Consider the following 21,775-nt stretch of genomic DNA (forward strand, 5'->3'; position numbering starts at 1 on the left):
TTTCCAAACATCTAGAGGTGCCCCCAGAGAATGTAAGGGAGCATCCCACTGTGAATTGGAACTCACTGGCAACTCTACATGTAAGAACCCTCTTGAGCACCATTTTGGAAATATGAAGATAACCTTGTTCTGGCCAAAGAGGAGCAGCTGAGTATAAGTGCCACACTCGATTCCCAGGGGCCAGAGATGGTCAGTCAATATGTTAAATTCACTATTTGCAAAGACTGCGGCATAAGGAAAAAGAGAGAGGTCACAAGATCCTGGCCTACCTTCCCAGTTTTCTGCAAGAAGCCAGAATCCCAACATGAAGAAGAACAGAGAGGAGTGTGACCTCCCCAGTTCCACAATCCACCAAGGGAGAATCTGGATTGATTCCTTTTCTCAGGGACCAGCCCCATTGAAAATTGTTTCAGCAGACACTTAAGTCGAGGATACAACTTGACTCCTAGTAATAATACTGCACTGAGATCATTTCCTGAGCATCTACCATGTGCTTGGCTCTGTATGAAGCACAAGCATACAGCAAGAGCCTGACCTTGGCAGTGGTGAACCCTGGAGACCCGTGCCAGGGTCCAAGGATGCATGGAGGCCCAGGAGTAAGCAGGGAAGAAGACCACACAGAGTATCCCCAATCTGCAATGAGTAAACTAAGGTTCTGAGATGTCAATTAAGCTGTCCCAGATCCACCATAGTAGATGGACGAGCTGTGAAACCAGAACTCAATGACTTCAAAGTCCACACTCTTTCTGCTGGACAAGAACCTCAACCCCCAGAGGTGCGTCCATGTGCAGCAGTCCCACTCTCTCCAACGTCCATTCTCCCAGGGCTGCATTTTTCTAAGTATATGCTTGTGCGAAAGAGCTGTATTTGATGCTGGTATCAGAACTGAGTGAGAGTCAAGGCAGTCTAGAGGGGTTGGGGCACAGATCCTAGCAGATAATTATAGATGTAATTTCAAAGTGAGAAAAAGCCAGGGAAAATAAGGAACAGGACTTGGAGATTGAGAAAAACAGCTAGATACTTAGGACCTGGAGGATCGAGGAGCACCCATTCTAAAAGGTAACACTTCAGCCAGCAGTTAGCAGCAATGTGAGGCATTTGGCATTGTCTGGAGACCTTTCTGTCATTACAACTGGGGAGTGGGATGCTACTGACATCCAGCGAGGAGAGGCTGAGGAGGCTGCCAAATGCCCTTCAGAGCACTGAACAGCCCCGGCACCAGAACTCTGCAGCCCAACACATCAGTAGTGCCAAGACTGAGGAACCCTGGTTCAGACTAAAGTGTGCAGGTGATAAGCCAGCCCTCTAAAGGATGTGGGCACACTCAGGTGCAAGGAACAGCATCTGGCATGGCTGGAAACTCGGGCTTCCGGCAAAGGAGGAGGCGGAGGGAGGTGAGATGAAGGGCCAGAACACATGAGCCTCAGTCTTGGGCAGAAGTTGCTGTTTTCATTCTCTGTAGTGGAAAGTCTTTGAAGGTTCTCAAGTGACAAAAGGACACCCTGGCTGCTCTACAGAGAAGGGACAAAAAGGGCCCAAGGTGGAGATTGAAGGGAACTCGAGATTCAGGTCGCTCTAGAGTGCTGGGTGGTACACCCACCAAGGGCCAGGTGAGACAGGGGCTCAGATCAAGAACTCAGCCTCAGACCTGTAGTGCATGAGCCACTCCGTGGAATTGGGTACATATGGTGCTGGAAAGAGTGATTGCTTATACAACGTTCTGAGCTGTATTTCGTTCTCCAGGTAGGGCTGGCTGCACCAACTTCACTGGGTATGGGGGCTTTCAAACACCAATGCCCAGGCACACAGCTTAGATCAGGTAAGCCTGAGCTCCGGGGAGCAGGTTCCCGAGCCTCAGTGTGCTGCTAATGCACAGGGCTGTTGACATCTGCCAGCCCTGAGAAACAGTCCAAGGCGGAGAGCTCTGTGCGTGGCAGCCCCAGAGCAGACCGAGAAGCCTCACCTTTGTGCATAAACAGGGGAACCCTCTCTGTTTTGTGTCTGCTTAAAATTCTGTCTCTGCTACTTCCATGGGTGGCTGAATTCTATCTGTCAAAACAATGAGCTGCTGGTAGTCTTAGGTGTTCTTGGTTACCTGCAGTTCCAGACCTTTGGTTCTGAGACTCTTTTATTTATAACAGTGTCAGTCTCCTGATAAAGCCCCAGGGCTGCTTCCTCTCTCCCATCCTCTGAGAGACAGAATATTTGCATTTTCCTTTGTGAACTTTCTTTCCAAACAACTCCCAGGACTCTCTGCCACTGAGTACTCAAAGCAGAAGATACAAGCAAACCTGGCCTGTTCTTCAAGGTCCAGTCCAATATCCATTCTGTTATTGGGAACCCATCATGTGACTTGCTTTGTACCTGTCTTGTGGGGATACCATAATCCATGTGACTATCATAGCCCTGGGTGTAGGGAGTTCATAATGTCAGTCAAGATGTCTCAACCTGAGAGCTACTGACAATTGAGGTGGGGTGATTCATTCTTCATGGTGGGGGCTATCCTGGGCATTGCGGGATAAACATCCTGGCCCCAACACTAGATGATAGTTCCCATGCCTCCAAAGTGTGACAATCAAAATTATCTCCAACCATTGCCAAATGTTCCCCTAGGGGAGCACTGTCCCCATCAAGATCCAGTGCTCAAGGGGAAAGAAGACAACAAACAAATACTCATAGAGAATGCTGATAAAGGTGACAAACTGACATAAGAAGGAGAGATCTAATTGAACTTTAGAGATAAGAACTCAGCTTGAGAGATCCTATTCCAGCCCAGAATGTAGCTGGCATGGCAAAAGCTGCTCCCTCTACTTACAGACTTTCTTCATCTCATTTGATTGTTTGCTAAGCAGCCAGGAACAATTTGGCCAGCTCTATTTCATTTTATCCTCATAACTATCCTGTGACACAACTGGTACCACAAATGATTGAAGGTTTTTTTCCCCCTTGGTACCAGGGGTTGAACTCAGGTATGCTTTACCACTGAGCTATATCCCCAGCCCTTTTTTATTTTTTATTTTGAAACAGGGTCTCACTAAATTTCCCAAACTGGACTCGAACTTGTGATCCTCCTACCTCAACCTCCCAAGTAGCTGGGATTACAGGCAGAGATCACTGCACACAACTTGCAGATTCTATATATAACTAAATAGCCTTTATAACCAATAGCTGAGAGGTTTTTCAAGATGGCAGAATAGAGGAGGTTGTGTTCCTGGCTGCAGCATGAAGTGAAACCACGACAGCAGACAGGTAGCTTCTCAGTAAGGTGAGTGGGAAAAAAAAAAAAAAAAACAGGTTATGGGGGACTTTTAAAACTAGACATCCAAAACAGATCAGGGACTCAGGAGGTTGGATATAATAAAATAAGAAAGAAATCCCCAGTGCCACAGATGCTGCTAGGGCCGGGCCAGAAGCACCAGCCAAAATGGTCCCTCTGTGAGCAAAGTGGAGGGATAAGGGAATTAAAGGAACCTGCATTTTTAGGAGGCCTGAGGTGTGTCTGGGTACAGAGTTTAGAGATAAAGACACTGCCCAACAAAACTGAAAGCCACGCTGCACAATATCCTTATGCAGGAAAGAAGCCGCCATCTCTCCAGGCAGGGTGTGGAGGACAAAGGAAGGAACCACTTTGCAGCTGCAGTCTGGGGCCAGCAGCTGAGGGCGCTGATTCCTGGCAAACCCAAGTTGGGCCCTAAATACAGGCCCAGTAAACATACACTGCATGACATAGAGAGTGCTTAAATAACCAAGAGAAAATCAAACTTGGAGAGAGGTTTACACAGGGCAAAACTGGTCATGAGAATCCACTAGCTCTACCCCTCCCCTTCAATCCAGCTGTTTGCAGGACCAGCAGGGAGAGATGCATCTGGCCAGGAATTAAGAAGGGTGGGGTGGGTGAGATTGAGTTTGAAGGCTGAACCCAAGACCAGGAAACATAGAGTTGGCAGGTGACATAGAGGACTAAGACTTGGGTCCCCCGCTACACAAGTGGAACCCAGGGGAGATCTCTGGGGTACAATCTTCCAGCATGGATCAGCAATTACTGGGCCCTGGAGGTGGACTGATTTAAAACCTCCAGACCCTTTGGCATTCAGCAAAGAGCCTGGAGCCCACCTAAGCCTAAACCCTGCCTCTAGGAATTCCACCTACAGTATTACCTCTCCCACTCCAGCAATATGGAGGATGGAGCAGAATGCTCCCAACAAGCCCACCTAAAACTGAGAAATCAGAAATCTTTTGAACTCCATTGAAAATAATTCTTTAACTCTCCCTCCAGATTTTTTCCTCTTTTTTTTTTTTTCTTTAAGTGTGACCTTAATGGTACATGGACATTTATATATACTTGTATTTTCAAAGCCAGTTATTTTTCATGGATCAGTTTTATGAGGACTAGAATGTTTAATTAGTATACTTTAGTTTTGCTTTTATTTTTATTTTTTATTTTTTTAAATTTTTACTTTATGTATATTTTTCCTCTTACCTATCTTTCCTTTGATTCTCTTTCTCTTTTCTTCCACTAGTGACAAAACTCTTGTTCTCTTTCACTCTTCCTTTAATTTTTTACTTCTATCTTCTCCTCCTTCATAATCATCACACCTATATCATTTCTGTTCTCCCCCTGTCCACCATTTGAAATTGTAGACACACAAACAACATGAAAAAGCAAGGGAATAAAAGGCCCCAAACAAACCAAGTCACTCCAGTAATAGAATCCATTGACACCACAGTGGAAGAAATATCAAAGAAAGAGTTTAGAATATACATAGTTAAAATTATCTGCAAAGTAAAAAAGTGTATAAGGAGTAAAATGAAACAGAAAATACAAGAAGTTAAAGATCACTTCAATAAAGAGATAGAAATTATGAAAAAAAAAGTAGAAATCCTAGAAATGAAGAAATCAAAAAACCAAATCAAAAATTCAATTGAAAGCATCACCAACAGACTAGATCACTTGGAAGACAGAGTTCCAGGCAATGAAGACAAATTATGTAATCTTGAAAACAAAGTTGACCATGGAGAAAATATCTTAAGAGTCCATAAATAGAACTTCCAAAAAATTTGAAAAAATCAAATTTAAGATTATTGGGACGGATGAAGGCTCGGTAATACAAATGAAAGGAATGACAATCTTCTCAATGAAATAGTATCAGAAAATTTCCCAAAATTAAGGAATAAAAGTCAAATACAGGAGGCTTATAGGACCCTAAAAATACAAAATTACAACAGACCCACACAAAGGCACATTATTCTGAAAATGCCTAACATACAGAATAAAGGTAGAATTTTGAGGTCTGTCAGATAAAAATGACAGGTAACATTTAGAGGGAAACCAATCCAGATCTCAGCTGATCTCTCAACCCAGACCCTCAAAGCTGGGAGGTCTTGGAATAACATATAGAATTTACACCTAGAAAGCCTGCACTACAAAATATACTCAGTGAGATATTTCATGAAGAAGAAATGAAAAATAAAAGTGAAAACCAGCAAAGGGAGGAACTACACTAAAAGAACAGTGAACCAATGGAGAAACTAATTCAAATTAAAAACCAGAAATAAAGTCAAAATGAGAGGAAATAATAACATTGAATGTAAATGGCCTAAACTCATCAATCAAAAGACAGAGACTGGCAGATTAGATTAAAAATAAGAACCAACAATATGCTGTCTCCAAGAGACTCACCTCACAGGCAAAGACATCCACAGACTGAAGATAAAATGGTGGGAAAAAACATATCATTCACATGGATCTTGTAAACATGCAGGGGTTTCTATCCTCTATCAGATAAAGTAGATTTCAAGCTGAAGTTAATCAGAAGTGACAAAGAAGGACATTTCATACTGCTTAAGGGAATTATACATCAACAAGACACAATAATCATAAATATTTATACCCCAAAGTATAGTGCATCTATGTGTATCAAACAAATCCTTCTCAATTTCAAGAAGCAAGTAGACCACACCACAATAATACTAGATGATGTTAACACACCTCTCACCACTGAATACATCCTCCAAACACAACGTAAAAAAAGAAACTATAGAACTAAATAATACAATCAACAATTTAGACTTAACAGACACATATAGAATGTTTAATCCATCAGTGACTGAATATACTTTCTTCTCAGCAGCACATGGATCCTTCTCTAAAATAGACCATATCTTGGGCCACAAAGCAACTCTTGGCAAATACTAAAAAATAGAGGTAATATCTTGCATCCTATCAGATCATTTTGGAATGAAATTAGAAATCAATGATAAAATAAAAAATAGAAGCTACTCTAACACCTAGAGACTAAATAATACTCTATTGAATGATGAATGAACAGCAGAAGAAATCAGGGATGAGATACTTAGAGGCAAATGAGAATAGTGATACAATGTATCAAAACCTCTGGGACACTATGTTTTGTTTTGTTTTTCTTTTTTTCTTCTCCCCTCTGAGAGGCCAGGGATTCAAACCAGGGTCCTTGCGCATGCTAAACAAGCACTCTCCAACATGAGCTATTTCTTCAACTCCTGTGGGACACTATGAAGGCAGTGCTAAGAGGAAAGTTCACTGCATTGAGCTCATTCATTAATAAAAAACAGAAAGTTAACAAATAAATAACCTAACATTACATCTCAAAGCCCTATAAAAAGAAGAACAAAGCAACACTAAAAGCAGTAGAAGACAGGAAATAATTAAAATCAGAGCTGAAATCAATGAAATTGAAATGAAAGAAACAATCCAAAAAAATCAACAAAACAAAAAGTTGGTTCTTTGAAAAAAAAATCAATAAAATTGATAAACCCTTAGCCAAGCTAACAAAAAGAAAGAGAGAGAAAACTCAAATTACTAAAATTCACAGTGAAAAAGGAAATATCACAAAGGACACTACTGAAATGTAGAAGATAATCAGAACCTATTTTAAAAATGTATATTCTAATAAAATAGAAAATCTTGAAGACATTGACAGACTTCTAGAGACATGTGACTCACTATTATGGTTTGTAGGTGAGGTGTCCCCCAAAAGCTCACATGTGAGACAATGCAGGAAGTTTCAGAAGAGAAATGATTGGGTTGTGAGAGTCTTAAACCAATCAGTCAATTAATCCCTGATGGAATTAATTGAAGTGGTAGGGCATGGCTGGAGGAGATTGGAATTGGACTGTGGCTTTGGGATATATATTCGGTGTCTGGAGAGTGGAGACTCTCTCTCTCTGTGTTTCCTGACAACGTGACCTACTTCCCTCCACCACCCTCTCCCACCATGATGTTCAGCTTCACCTCAAGCCCCAAGGAATGGAGCCAGCCTTCTATGGACTAAGACCTCTGAAACTGTGAACCCTCAAGTAAACTTTTTCTCCTCTATAATTGTGCTGGTCAGATCATTTAGTCATAGTAGCTAATTAGCTGACTAGAACACCTACCCAAATTGAATCAGAAGGACATAGAAAATTTAAACAGATCAATTTCAAGGGACAAACTGAAGACACCATCAAAAGCCCACCAAGAATGAAAAGCTCAGGATCAGACAGATTCTCAGCTGAGTTGTAACCAATAGCTTTTCACTATAGACTAAGTAGGACAAAAGTTGAGACACCCATGGCTTCTACTTTTTATTTTATCTCCTACATCATTAATTATCACAGTCTATTTTTTGCATAATCAATGTCTTTGTTGATTCCTTTTGTGTTAGTCCATTTTTTGACACTGTGACCAAAACATCTGGCAAGAACAATTTAAAAGCAGGTAAAGTTTATTTTGAACTCACAGTTTCAGAGGTTCAGTTCATGGTCTGCCATCTACATTGCTCTGGGCCCAAGATAAAACAGAACATCATGCACAAGGGCATGGCAGAAGAAATCTCCTCAGTTCCTGGTAGTCAGGAAGCAGAAAGAGAACCCAATGATCCAGGAACAAGATATATAATCCCTACAGGGATGCTCCTAGTGACTTACTTCATTCCAATTATTAATCCATCAAATGAACCCACTGATGATGAAAGTTTTCAGAATCTGATCATTTCACCTCATATTCCCACATTGACTCACATGAGCTTTTTAGAATCTACCTCACATCCAAACCATAACACCTTTCTTTTGGACCTCCAAATCACTCCAGATTTTCTCCCTTCCCCAAAATTTCTTCTTTTGATGTTATTGTGTTACTATTCCCTGCTGCTAACTCACAACTTGCTCCTCCCTTTTCCACCAGTGTCCTCAGAACTTTAGCGTTGCCCCCTGACATCTTCTACTCACCGACTTTGCCCTGGGCCACCTTGCTGTACCCTTCACTACAGCCAATCTGCTGTGGAAGGCAGAGGTGGCCTCCAGTCTCCCTTCCTGTCAGATACTGTGTATGACTCTCTCCCTTGGAACTTTCCTCTTCCTTGGAACACTATCCTGCCTTTCCCCTCCTATCCTATAGACACTGGTGGACTCCACCGCCAGGTTCCTCATCCTAATCTCTGTGTATACTCTTTGCTCAGATTTTTTTTTTAACTTCCTGAGCTTTATTTGTCCTACTGTGTGGAAGACTCGCCTAATCTTACCTCCAGTCCTGGGCTCTTTCTTCAATTTTAGCTTCACTTCTCCATTTTCATCTGAACCTATCCATTTGAATAGCAGAACCATGACCCATCAAATTCAACACCTCTCAAACAAAAGACATGCCCTGTTTCCAAAGTTGGTGTCTTCCCCTCGCTCTCTCAAGAACTACTCCTCTTCTTTGTAGTAAAATCATCCTCTGCATTTCTTTCTTGGTGCATCCCTTCCTAGAGCCTGTTGTGGACACCATCCTTTACCCTGGGGACAATGCCTCCTCTCATAGAGCTACAGTCCACCTGTCAAACCAGGCATTCAAAAGAAGGAGTACAAGGGGCATTGAGGGAGTCATGGTGGGAAACTGCAATGGTCAGTGGGCCATAGGTCTAGTGAGCATCAAGTCCTGTGATTGTCCCATCACGAAGTCCCTCCAACCCGCTGCTCGCTCCCAAACTCATGGCCTCTGTCCAGCCTCCTTGGTGGTCTTGTCCTCTCACTTCTGCCCATTTCTCTGAACTGTCACATGTTACACTGCCTTGTAATGTCCTGGTTTCTTCTTCATCCACACACTACCTTATGAGTTTATGAAATATAATGGATGCTTGCCATTTGCCACTGAATTCTCTGTACCTGTCACAGAGTACTCAATAAATATTGGTGAAATCAGGGAAGCATGGATTCTAACCCCTTTCCATGCAACCAACCAGAGTTCGTTTTTCTTTTCACCCCCCCACGATGCAGAGTCACCTTCTCTAGCTCTTCCTGAAACTGCACCTCAACAGCATGCCAGGTGGGTCCTGAAGGAAGAATCCAGAGGGAGCCAAGTAACAACCACAGCACAGCAGGGGATATTTGGAAAACAGTGATTGTCTCATGAGTAATGAGAAGCCTCCTTGCACAGGGTGCACGTGGCTCCTCCCAAAGACCTGCTGGCCCATCTTCTGGTGACTTGGTCCTCCGTGTCCTCTGTTGCTGTTGAGGGAGGCCTTGCTTTCCTTCCATTGCTGAAAGCCAGCTTTGCCACAGGACCCAGGGTCTGAATGCAGAAGCCCAGATCCCTGAGACCCTTGGCAGCCACTATCCTGTCTCCTCAGAAGTGGGCACTCTCGTCCTCTGCCTGACCGCACTGCTTGTTTTATTTCCATGAGCTGAAAGGGAGACGGGATACAGGGCACTGGAATCCCAGCACTGTCACTTTTTTATTCTTAACATGATCTGTTATGTAAACTCTGAAAATCCTAAACGCCTCCTTCTTTGAGTGGAGTTTATAACAGAAATCTTCTCATCGCCTCTCGATCATGGTCATTTTAGCATTATGAGCGTTGGGTATACTGCATCCATTTGCTCTTCTTTTTGTATAGCCAAAGCCTTAAAAATCATCTTAAAAGCTCTTTGGGAAAAGTAAATGGAGTTTGGTGTGGAAAATGCTAATCACAATGCCTAATGCCAAGATGGTCTAGTAGTGCAGAGGTTGAAACAGAGCCCCCTGAAAATTAAAGGCAAACTTCCTGATAACTGCTTTTCTGCATCCAGAGTTCCCTTGCACTGAGAATGGAAACTGTGAAATGGTTCTCTGACCCAGACGGGCACCCAAGAAACTGAACTGTGATGTGTTGGCTCACTAGCACATCCCTTGGGAATCTGCATTGTCTTCCCCACGGCTTCTGTTTCCATAATCTGCATCCATGTCTATAGGATTAGTGGAAAGATGGACTAACTACCTTTTCCCAGTTTAGGCAATCCAAATGGTATTAAATGCATTTTTCCTTTTTTATATTATTTCTTTTGCAGGCAGTGATCAAATCTAGCCAACCAAAAACAAAGCAGTGTCCTTGGTTTGGCTGCCAGAAATAAGATCATTTGATCTGTTCGTTGATTCGTTTGTGTCATCTTTGCCCACTAGAAGTCAGCTTCAGGAGGACAGGTCCTTATCTGTCCTTCCCCCACTGTAAGTGAAGTGGCATTGCAGGGAATCCACAGACGGCTATTCAAAACAACTGCACACCCTGCTCCCGTCCAGCACCCTCCACCCCAGCCTGGGAGGGAACATCCTGCCTTGGAGGGCTGGGAACTCCAGAGGAAAGGAGCAGATTAACATTTTGCCTAGATCAAAGTTTCGTGCAATCCAGTGCCTCCCTTAGAACTGAAAAGACAACTCAGAGTAAGGGATGGGGCTGAGAAGACTCGGGGGAGGAAACTCAGGAGACTGGAGTGGTCATGGAGGATGCTCTCAGATGAGGCCAGGGTTAAAAGGGAGAGAACCAAGGGTTGACACAGCAGAGAGCCAAGGGAACAGACACTGGAGAAGCCCTGTTCACAGGCAGGGAACCCATCTGTAAGTGAAAACCCAGATGATACTTAGGCCTGAGGAGGAAAATTCACTGCAAAAAGAGGGTGTGCCAGCCAAGGAATGGCCAGAATGCAAAAGAACACAGGAGCGGGTTGCCTCCTAAGGCCCATGAGGCGGCATTTAGAAGGCACGGAAGGTGGGATGGCTGAACTCCTCCTGTTGCCCTTTGGTCTCCTTTGTCCAAGGGATGGCTGGACAGGAAGAGATAAGAAAAGGATTAAAGCCTTTATTGTTGCATGCATCATCTACTATGTACAGTCAGTGATACATATTCACAATCTTGCTTAACCCTAGAAGAAATAACAGCCATGATTCCCTTTGTATGAGAGAAATTAACTTCAAAGAGATGGAGCACGTTGCTCTAGAGCCCAGCACTGGTGAGTGGTCTCTGGCTTCCCCTAGGTATCGTATATCCCAAGAGGAAAGCCTGCGGTGTCTGGGAGGGGCGGCTGTGGGCCAGCAGCCAGCATTGCCTCCGTGTGTCACACGTGCGGTCACACCTCCCTGGCTCGTTCTAGCACAAGCTGCGGTTCAGACACAGCGTCCTCCAGCCAGAGTTGGTGTTATGAGCCCAAGGTGAGGGAGGAACACTTCTTCCAGACTTCTTAAGTTCCCTGCTGTATGAGGGGACATCTAGCATTGTGACGCTCCTAGGCTTCTCTGGTTCCCCGCTCTCTGCTCCCCTGGTGAGACAGAATAAAGTATCTGATGGGTGAGTTCAACAGAAAGATCTGGAACCAACACTCAGACTGGTGCAAAAGTCTTTCTCTAGCAGAGAATCAAAAGGACAACTCAAAGCCAACAATGAGGGCTGGGAAGTAGAGAGAAAACCAGGAGGCCAAAGTATCCCACGGAAGCTCTGCTCTCTGCCTCATGGTCTCCTGGTCTGCACGGTGACTATGCTGAGCTACCGTCCATCCAGGCCCCACCTGGGAGCTGCACCTTTGTCACCAAACCAATGCTGCTTCCTCCAGGGCTTCTATCAGGAACAAAGTTGACGTCTGACCCACGCCTGTTCCTCCTGCCTTCTCAGTCAAGATTCGGGACTCACCGGGGAGTCCTGAATCAACCCCACCAAACTAAGCAACGGCATCCAGTGAAGAACTCCCTTTCATTCTGATTTAATTCATCTCACGGGCACGTAACATTAACCCTGAGTCAACATCTCAGAAGAGTCCAGAAACTGGAGATGGGCCAGAAGAAACCAAGAGAATGGTGGAAGTTCTGAGAGCTGGGTCGTGGGAGAAGTGGCTCAAGGAAGATTTGGCTATGGTAGGATGCGGTTGGTCTTCAGGTGCTTCAAGAGTGGCCAGGCAAAGGAGTACCTGAATTAGGCTGTGTGGTTTCCAAGGACAGAACCAGGTCCCAAGAAGAACTGGCTCATTAGAAAGAGGATGTTTACAACTGTTTGTGTTGTATACATACAGATTGATTTCCATCAATGGGCAGTGAGCTCCCTGTCACTAGGGCTATTCAAACAACCTCACTCGATTAAATGGAATGATCCCGAAGAGGGTATTCTGATGTTGGGAGTTGGCTGGTCTAAAGTAAAGTTCATCTGTGCTTTTTTAAACCACGTGGTAGCAGAATGAGATGTTTTTGCCTCCTCCCCATTTTCTCTCCCCAGTATCACAACTGGCCTATAACAAGGAGGACAGGCCAGGGAAGACCCTTTGCCAGTGTTCAGACCCTTCCTGGAGAGCAGAATACAGGGGAGCCCAGCTCTGCACCAAGCTCATCATGGGAGGGGATGTGGAAAGCTCAGCCCATGTGATGGCAGCATTTAGTCCAAGACCCTTCCTTGAAGGAGTCTGCAGGAAGCCTAAGAAGACAGAAGCCCTAAAGAAAGGCAAAGTAGACTCCATGGAAGCGATGCGACGAGATGCAGTCATAGGAGCAAGAGAAGAATTCATTCTCACCTGCTACTCTCTAAAGAATTTAAAGGAACCAACGTAGAAGTTCCAACCTGACATCTGGTCATGAGGATATTTAAATGGGATATTTTTACACACAAAAGTCTACAATTTCCTGCTTCCCATGAAGAATCAAAATCTGGCCAGCTGGCAATAATGACTGGAAATGAGAAGCAGTTGCCTTCTGCGGTCAGGAGATATAGCCCCCAGTTTTGGTGGGACTCACCACCCTCCACCCACTCCTAGGTACTGAGGCCAAGTATCAATGTATCAGTTGCCATTTTCTGCAGTCATTTCTGTCTCTACTCCTGTGTTGCTATGGGAACAGAAAAAGCTCACCTTGCTCAGGAGCAGGTAGTGTTTCTTACACTCCTTCTGGCTTACCACCCTTCATCCCCTCCCCAGTGTCTGGGTGTCAGAATCAGTTTGCATCCCTGTGTGCCTGGTTTACAGCTTCAAGCACTGGTGCTATCTTCAGAATGGAGCTAAAGGGAAGGCAGGTGAAACTCTGGGGGCATCGTGGGAGCAGAGCAAAGGAGAGAGGCCAGAGGCAGACAGGAGCCGCCAGGTGCCTTGTGAAACAGGCTGTCTTGGTTGGGCAGGGCAAAGTCGACATGTTTGACCCCATCCTTTGAATGCCCTGTGTGTCCTAGGAGGTTGATGGTGGCTGAATGGAAATTTCTCCTGGTCATAAGAGTTTTATACTCCCCTTTGATGACCTATCAGATCACTATCTGCTGTTTGGACACAGACTGTATGTGGTTTATTCTAGAAACTTCTCTCAAACTTCAAATGGGAAAAGGAGTATTGTGTGGGAGGATCCTGAGCAACCCACGCCCCAGTCTCCTATCCCAGGGTCCATTTCAGTCCTACATGCTCTCATTCTTCCCTTCCCAGAGCCGGAGCCTCCTGGGGCACCTCATTAGCACCCCTGCCCAGTTCTCCAAGAAGGGTCGACAGCTCCAGATGGCCCTGAATGTGTATTATCTCAAGTGCACTATCCTGGCAACAACCCTGTGGGATCAGTATTGTGACTGCCCCATTTTACAGATGAGGACACTGAGATTCAGATAGGTTAATTCACTTGACCAGGCAGGAACTGGCTGCCAGATCAGTCACTGTCCTAAGCACATGATTTCAACCCCACTGCCCACCTGACATGGCTGGACCTGCAGCCAGGATCACAGATGTGTGTTATGACTTTGTTTCAAGAGAGTAACAGTTTCCAGTCTCCCTGTTGGTGATTCTAAGGTTTGCTTTGACTCTGTTGACCACAGAAGCCCTATAGATGTGACTCTGAAAGACAGGTTTCAACAAATCCCAGGTCCCTCTCTGGTACTTCAATTTGCCTGTCAGAGCCTTTGTCCCATTAAAAAATAAACAAATAACTTAGGTTTCATTCCCTCAAAGGCTATGTTGGGCACTGGTTCAAATTTAAATGTATCCGACATAGATATGGCCATAGTTCAAGTGAGAAATGAGAAAACCTCAGACACAGGCAGTGGGGATTGAGAGAAGGAGAGAGATTCAAGAGGGAGTAAAAGGCCGTGAACCCCACGAGCTAACAACTGGCGGGACAGGATGGGAGAGAAGAAGGAACTCTCGTGCTCCGATCGGCAGATCCATAGGAGGATGTCATGGCAGCGGTGAACCTTCTGACCTGGGCTGGTGGGGGATGGCGAGGGAGCCATCAGCTGAGCAGGGACTGTGGAGACATGGAGGACTCAGCAGAAAGCTTGAGTGCAGGCTGGGGCGGGTGGACTCTGGGACCTTCAGGCGGTGGCTTTCAGGAAGCTGTGGGTAAGCATCCAGCGTGCAGGAGACAAGCCTGAGCGAGACATGGAGGTCTGAGCATCACCAGAACATGGGTGGTCGGGGAAGTCCTTCGTGTAAACATGATGGTTACGGGGCAGCGTGAGAATGTACGTGGACCCTGCAGGAGAATGCAGAGAACTGGGGTAGAGAGAGTGCACTCGGAACTCGGGAGGGGAGCCGGAGGAGGTGAACCTGGGAAGAAACCAGCAAAGAGAGAGGTCAGGGCTGGGGTGTGGCTCAGCGGTAGACCACATGCTTAGCGTGCACAAGGCCCTGGGTTCCAGCCCCAGAATAAAAAAGAAAGAAAGAAAGAAAAGTGGAAACCTGTAGCAGATGACTGACATAAGTGGAAGCTGGGGAGGGAGGGAGATGGGACAGACAGACTGGAGGAAAGATGGGAACCAGAGAAGTTAAAGGAAAAGAAACGAGGAGGAAAGAGGGCCAGAGCCAAGTTTAAAGCTTCAGGCTTAAATCTTGGGAATGTGTCAGAGTCCGTAAGGACATCGGGTGTACCAAACCAAAGTCCAGTCCTCACCCAGGTGAGCAGTCAGGTGAGACTTTGCAACCTGGTGGAGAGGGTAGCAAAATAAAAGGGCCAAGGACAGTGCCCTGGAGATTACCCTGTGGGGAGCTGGAAGAACACAGAAGAGCAGCAGGACAGGTGGACATGCAGCATGTCCCACCTGAAGTTCCCGGAGTCCACCCGCCCCAGCCTGCACTCAAGCTTTCTGCTGAGTCCTGCCATGTCTCCACAGGGAGGCAAAGCAGGCCAGGCCCTGGAGGAAAACAGGTCAATAGTGCTGGAGAGGAAGTCAAGCTCTAGTGACCCTGGAGGGCAGCTTCAGCAGCTGTTCTGTTCACGCCCCATCCGGGGACATAGGAGCCCACTTGGTACCAAGTAACGCAGAGCCTTGTCCAGAGCAAGCCCACAACTAGGTGGCTGCAGAACAATAGGACCTCCCAGAGCTCTGCCAAGTCGCACTGCCCTTTCTACAGGTGACATCAGCCAAAAGAACCAGCAGAAATAAATGCTGAACAAGTGGGTAAATTGGGACAGTTCCATTGTGTCCAACCAGTGACCAGAAAAGGCGGGGAGGACTCGCTCATTCTCATCACATAGGGTCCAGTGTGCTCTGAGTCTGAGAGGGCGTCCTGGACGTAGAAGAGACCTCGTCCTGCTCTCAGGCAGCTCACAATACAGTTGGACAGGTTTTCCATCCCACGAGAATATCCCAGTCCAAACCCCTCACCCAGAGGCCTCGCGAAAACACCACTGGCACTTTTACAAAACTACTGGGCCCAACCATCATCTCCAGGTAGAGTTCAAACTGCATGATAAGAGGGATGTGACTCAGTGCCCAGCACATGCAAGGCCCTGGGCTCAAGTCCCCAACTCTGCCAAATATAAATAATCTGATAAAGGAATTCTGGGCTCACCCAGGCCCACACGGCCTCCCTGACATGTCCCCACCAGCCCTCCCCTTGGCAACAGCCGCCACCCCAAACCTAACGCCTCAGCTCCTGTGTTTCCCACTGTCAGTGACACTCTACCGGGCCACCTTGGCTGCCCTCAAGCTCATTCTGAAGTCACACGAACCATACGGCAACTCCCAAACCGTCACCCTCCCCAAACATCGCTCTCCCTGTCCTCGGCGCCTCGCTTCTTCATCTCTGCGGGCACCTTCTGCACCCTCCCACTGCCAGGCGCGGTAGAAAGCAGAGTCGCAGGCACCTGTGGGTGTTCACTTGGCTCGCTGACCTGACGGGCCCATGTACGTCCTGGCAGCCTTACGGTCCACTACCGACGACGGCGACAGCCCTGGTGGTTGAAAGGATGGCCTTGGGGGCAGGTGGGTCTGATCTGGGTCTGATCTGGGTCTGATTCAACCTCTGCTGCCCTAGTGGGTGAGTGACTACGACGGACACGCAGTTTCCTTGGTCACAAAAAGCGAGTTATGAGGGTTGTGGGGATCAAGTTGAAAGCTTGGCAGTCTCTGCTGCCAGTGTTTACTCATGTAAAATCCAAGAAGCCCAAATCCCAGATGATACCAATGGTGTTCAATTTTAGAACCTTCGTTGGACTATTTAATAGCTCTCAGGAAGGATCACCATCCTCCTTAGGCCTTTTATTTGGATATAAGGTAACGACCTTCACTTAAAATAGATCTCACTTCCCCTCCTGGACCCACCCTTAATCATATCCAGTTCTGAAATTTTCAATTAAAAATTGTATCTAATGCAACAAGCTTTATTGAGTGCTAATTACGTATAGTAGCTTCCTAACTACTCAACCTGGAATTCCTTCCATTTCCTCTCTAGAAAACTACTTTTGATTTCTAAGGAGGCCCTTCCTATAACTCTCAAGCCCTCCCCAGCCCCCACAAGACATCCCCCTACTCCAGGGCACTCAGGGAACCCTGCCATACGTAGCACCTCCTGTGCCCCGTCGCAGTTAGTCCTGGCCATGTCTTGCTCACTGGACCCTGAAGTCCCCAGATTTCATAGCATATGCCGAATCAGAAGTTCTTAGCAAGGTGCTTGAGAAGGATCAACCTCAGCCTGATGAAAGACCTGAGGGGGGTGGAATTAGCAACCTGTGCATCTCCTACTGAGCCCTGAGACTAGCCACAGGCAACGCACGGTCCCAGACAGGGAGGAGGAACCGCAGAGCACATGGGTCTGTGGTCAAGTAAAAGGAGAAATTTTGATTCCATTAATTGACAGTAATTGCATGGCCTTTTAAATTCCCCACCCTCGTTGCTTCTGGAAAGTAAACCGCACAGACGGCATTCTCGATAAATAATATCGAAACAATAAATGAATGTTTCCTTTCTCCATTTGTTCACCAGTCTTTCCTCGGTTTTTATTTCTTGTTGGTTCTGCTTCTGTTCTTTATAACCGCCTCTCATTCTTCCCCCTCACTATCCCAACAAGTTGCTCGCCCCTGCTTCCGCAACCCCAAGAACTCCCTCTGTAAGAGTATGATAGGTGTGTGTAACTATCATCATTTCCTGTTTACAGAGGAGAAAACAGAAATCCAACAACCCAAAACTGAGTATCGAAGACCGCAGCCGTAGTACAGCTCTGCCGCCCACGAGGCCTGAGGTTCCTGGCCCTTTCACAACTGGCAGCCAGCAGCACCTGCGGCCCTCTCCCCAAGCAGCCCGCTGCCAGTGCCACAGGGAGCCTCTTGCCCTGCCCCTGGGAAGCGGGGCGCGCAGTCTAAGGCAAGGTAGATGAGGCTTCAGCCCACACCTGTCTGACCACATGGGGCTCGAGATAGTTTTTCAATCACTCTGTTCCACTCTGCTCTTCATTAATTTTACCGTCATTTAAAAGGTCAAATGACCACTGTCGTTAGAGACAAATCCTTTGAAAACACTCTGCAGGCTTATTTTTTCTTCTTACTATAATTATATTATCTCTGAAGCGAAAGAGCTTTGAACATCACAGCAAAATAAAATAAAAGACTCAAAGGGAGAAAAAAGGGTTTTTTTTGTTAACTTGTCTTTGTAATTGTCCTTTACCTGGGTTGATAATTAAATAGAAACTAAAATGAATTTGACCTGTTTAATGTTCTCTTAAATGTTTTTCTGATACAAGTCACATGATGACATTAGAGAAATCTGAAATCCAGGGCTGGGGAAACATCCCGATACGCTAACCATTTACAAACTGTTCTCTGTGATTTGCCTCCCTCCTCTGAGCCATTTGCAAGCTACTTCCTTCCAGCTGTTCCTGCAGTTTTTCGCCCAGGCATCTCTGGCTCAAACACTTGACTCTCTCTCTCGTGTTTCCCTACAGCCTGGACCGTTCTCTGCTGCCGCACAGTCCTCCTGGTTGTCCACATTAACAGCCATGCGTCGTCACACCCGGAGGATGTGCCATAGACTGTTACCGTTTGGGTTGTTTTTGATATTTCACTATTTTAAATAAGATGGTGCTGACGAGGCCACTTGGTTTTGCACCTGTTCTTTCGATATTTCAAGTATTTGTGTTTTGTTTTATTTCGTTTGTGGCACTGGGGATCGAGCCGTGGTCTTGCCCGGGCTAGACAAGCGCTTTACCCCTGAGTGACATCCCAGCCCCCAGGTGATATCTTTAAGAGAATTTTCAAGACTTGAATTATCAGATAGAAGAAGGTTTACGGCTTTTGATGTACACTGACATCTCCCCCGACCCCTTCCCACCAAAATGTATGACAACATCACACACCAGCTGGAAATCAAGGTGATTCCAAATCAGGGTGGTTTCTCAGTTTCTGAATTGAGTTCTAACTACAGGAATTCGTGTGAAGCTTCTTCATGTCGTGCAAAGGGCATGAGTCCTCTCTAGCAAGACACTTAGGCTGTAACCTTCTCAGAATCCATGAGGAACCTGATTGTGACATTTCAGTTGTCCTCAAGTACACATAATTCTCTTCCTAATTCCAAAATTTCTCCTTGCTGAGCATTTTATTTAGAAATCAGTCATGGGACTTGAAGCACCTAATTGATTTAGTTGTCTTACTGGACATTAAACACGAAGGTTTCAAAGGCTGTCGTGTGCTCCTAGGTTGGGTACGTGCTTCATGAGCATTATTAATACATGCCTAGGTGCTCTGCAGCACAGGATAAAAAAAACGTTGACAAGATAAGCAAGCAAGAGTGGATTCCTATTTTCTCGGTTGCCCTGAGGTTTGCCTGAGTTTGTCCTAAGATTGGATCTTCCCATTTTTGAGCCACGGGAGTGTGGCATCCCAAATGGGATTCCCCGGGAATCTTTGGGCCTCAGGGAGACCCTTGGCATTGCCGGTTGTTTAGTAGTTTGCTTAATTGTTCTGTCTTCTTTCATGCCACTGGAAGCACAGACAACAAATCTGACCTGGAATTATTTGGGTGCCTGCTCTTCAACATGGAACAGAACCCTTGTTACCGTACTCCATCCCCGCCCCACGCACTGGCCATCTGAGTGACAAAGTGAAAGACCCAGCAGCCTCTCAGACACAGACCCACTGGTGAGACCAGACATCATGTAGATAAATAACCCAAGAATTGGCTGAATTGACTACTTTTGTTTTTTTCCTCTTAAAGAAGCTCATCTTGTACTACATTTCAAAACTCCAACAAGAACCAACTTGCATTTCATTTCCAGGAAGAATTTTGTCGTGTTAAAGTAAAAAGCAAAACAGAAAAAGTCACTTTAAAGTCTGTTTCTCAGTGAACTGTCACTCCACTGACTTCCTTTAACCACACCTAATGCGGGCCTCCACCCCAGCGGGTCACAGGAGCGGGTGATCACGTCCCAGCCAGCGATTCTACAGCTGATGGCCTTTCTGCATCATGCCACAACATTCAGGGTTAGGATAACTCTGAGTAATCCTAAAGAAAACCCTATCCAAGTGCCAACTGTGTGACCAAACAAGCCAGTTTTACAAGTCAAAGGAATTTAATTTGGCTTCCCATCTGCAGTGGAATAAAACACAAAAGAAGAGAAAAGCTGGCAGCTTAGCTAATGAGCAACAAGCTATCTGGACACACTGCCAACTTGGTCTAATTAAGTAGCATTAGCAGTCTAATGACACACTTGAGAGGAAAAGTTCAGACAGGACGCAGGTTCTTGACAGCAGCCCGGCAAACCTCAAAGTCTCCTGCACAGGTGAGTCCCCAGAGACACATTCAGGTACAGGGGAACCTGGCTTTTCGAGCTTTCCTAGGGAAGATGACAGGTCCAGAACCTAAAGAAATCTATAGAATATTCTCAAGTGCAAGGAAACATGAAATATTGCAGTTTTTTTAATTTATTATTTACTCCTAGAAAACTAACAAAAATCTTGCTTATGTGGCTTCACCTTCACTTTCCCTCTTACCTCCAGCCTCTTCCAGGTCGGTTCCTGAAGAAAGTGCACCAAAACAGCGTGTGGGAACCACAGAATGAAATGGGCCAAACCATGTTACATGCATGCATGAATATACCACAATGAATTCCACTTGGATGTTTATCTATAATGCACCAATTAGAAAACCAACAAATTAATAGAAGAAAAACCAATCGAGTGGAGAAGGGGGATCGGGGGTGGGGAGGGAGAGGCTAAGTACTGGAAATTGAAATGAAGCAAATTATATGATGTGCTTGTATGGGTGTCAAAATGCGTCCCACTATTATGTGTAGTTATAATGCAGCAGTAAAAACATACAAAAAGAAAAAAAAGAAAGAAAAACACCCGGGTATGAGTTCTCCTTTAGTCCATGCCAAATATTTTATATTTAAGTCAAATTGGACAAAGTCCTGAGAAGGCAAGGAGAGGGTCCGATCCTGTCCTCGCTGAGAGCAACGCTGCCGTGCCTCCACTTACCTGTCACCAGGACGGCCTTTCCATCCACGGGTAGCAGTTCTTGGCCCGAGGAGAGCATGTACAAGAGGAAACACGACAGGGAGAAAAGAATCAAGCTCCAGAAGAGGGACAGGCTGAGCAGGCAAGCCCCTCCCCAGAGGGCCGCGAGGCAGACTACCCGGCTCCCCAGCTGCCCAGGGCTCTTGTATTTGCAAAGAATGATGGCCCCCGAGCCTGCGGTGACAGCCAGGCACAGCCACGCCGCCTCAGAGAAAGGCATGCTCATTCTCCACTCACTGCACTTTCATGCGCTCAGGGCCAGCAAGCCTAGTGGGCAAAGGCTAGTGGAAGGCAGCCGGGGTTAAATGAACGGAGAGCAGAGAAAGGAGGGAGAGAGCACAGTCCGGCACCCTCTGAATGAGCATGGGTTAAGCACAATCATCCAGGCACATATTCCCAGTGGGTATTTAAACCCTCGTGCATTGCAATATAAATACCAGGGCCCTTCCTATTTGATCAGGCCCCCCTCCCACCCCTCTGTGCACACAACACACACACACACACACACACACACACACACACACACTCTCCCAGAGACAAACATGCACATTTGATTATTTTAATGACTGTTGCACCTCTGGAGAGATGATTATGTGGATAATAATTGACAGACTTGGAACTGAACAGAAACTAACAAGCCCTCCAGTTCACAGAAGCACGGTCTCTTCTCCCCTGGAAGCCACAGTGAGTCAGTCTGTGAGTCCTTTTTCTGACTCAGGAGTGTGTACGTGTGTGTGCGTGTGTGTAAATCCAAGCAGTGAGATTTGGAAGGTGGCTCGTGGGTAGGGCAGGCAT

At 46.0% G+C, this 21,775-nt stretch overlaps 1 protein-coding gene across 1 annotated transcript in view; it reads right to left on the minus strand.

Moving 5' to 3' along the window:
• The window catches only part of Hsd17b2 (hydroxysteroid 17-beta dehydrogenase 2), a 79,825-nt gene extending 58,404 nt beyond the window's left edge, over positions 1–21,421 (minus strand). The window contains exon 1 of the mRNA XM_047528968.1: positions 20,942–21,421. Coding sequence (XP_047384924.1) covers positions 20,942–21,206 — 265 coding nt within the window. The 5' untranslated portion in view covers positions 21,207–21,421. The remainder of the gene's footprint in view (positions 1–20,941) is intronic.
• Between the last annotated feature and the right edge of the window lie 354 nt (positions 21,422–21,775).

Source organism: Sciurus carolinensis, chromosome 16, assembly GCF_902686445.1.
Source record: "Sciurus carolinensis chromosome 16, mSciCar1.2, whole genome shotgun sequence".
In the NCBI taxonomy this organism is placed as follows: domain Eukaryota; kingdom Metazoa; phylum Chordata; class Mammalia; order Rodentia; family Sciuridae; genus Sciurus; species Sciurus carolinensis.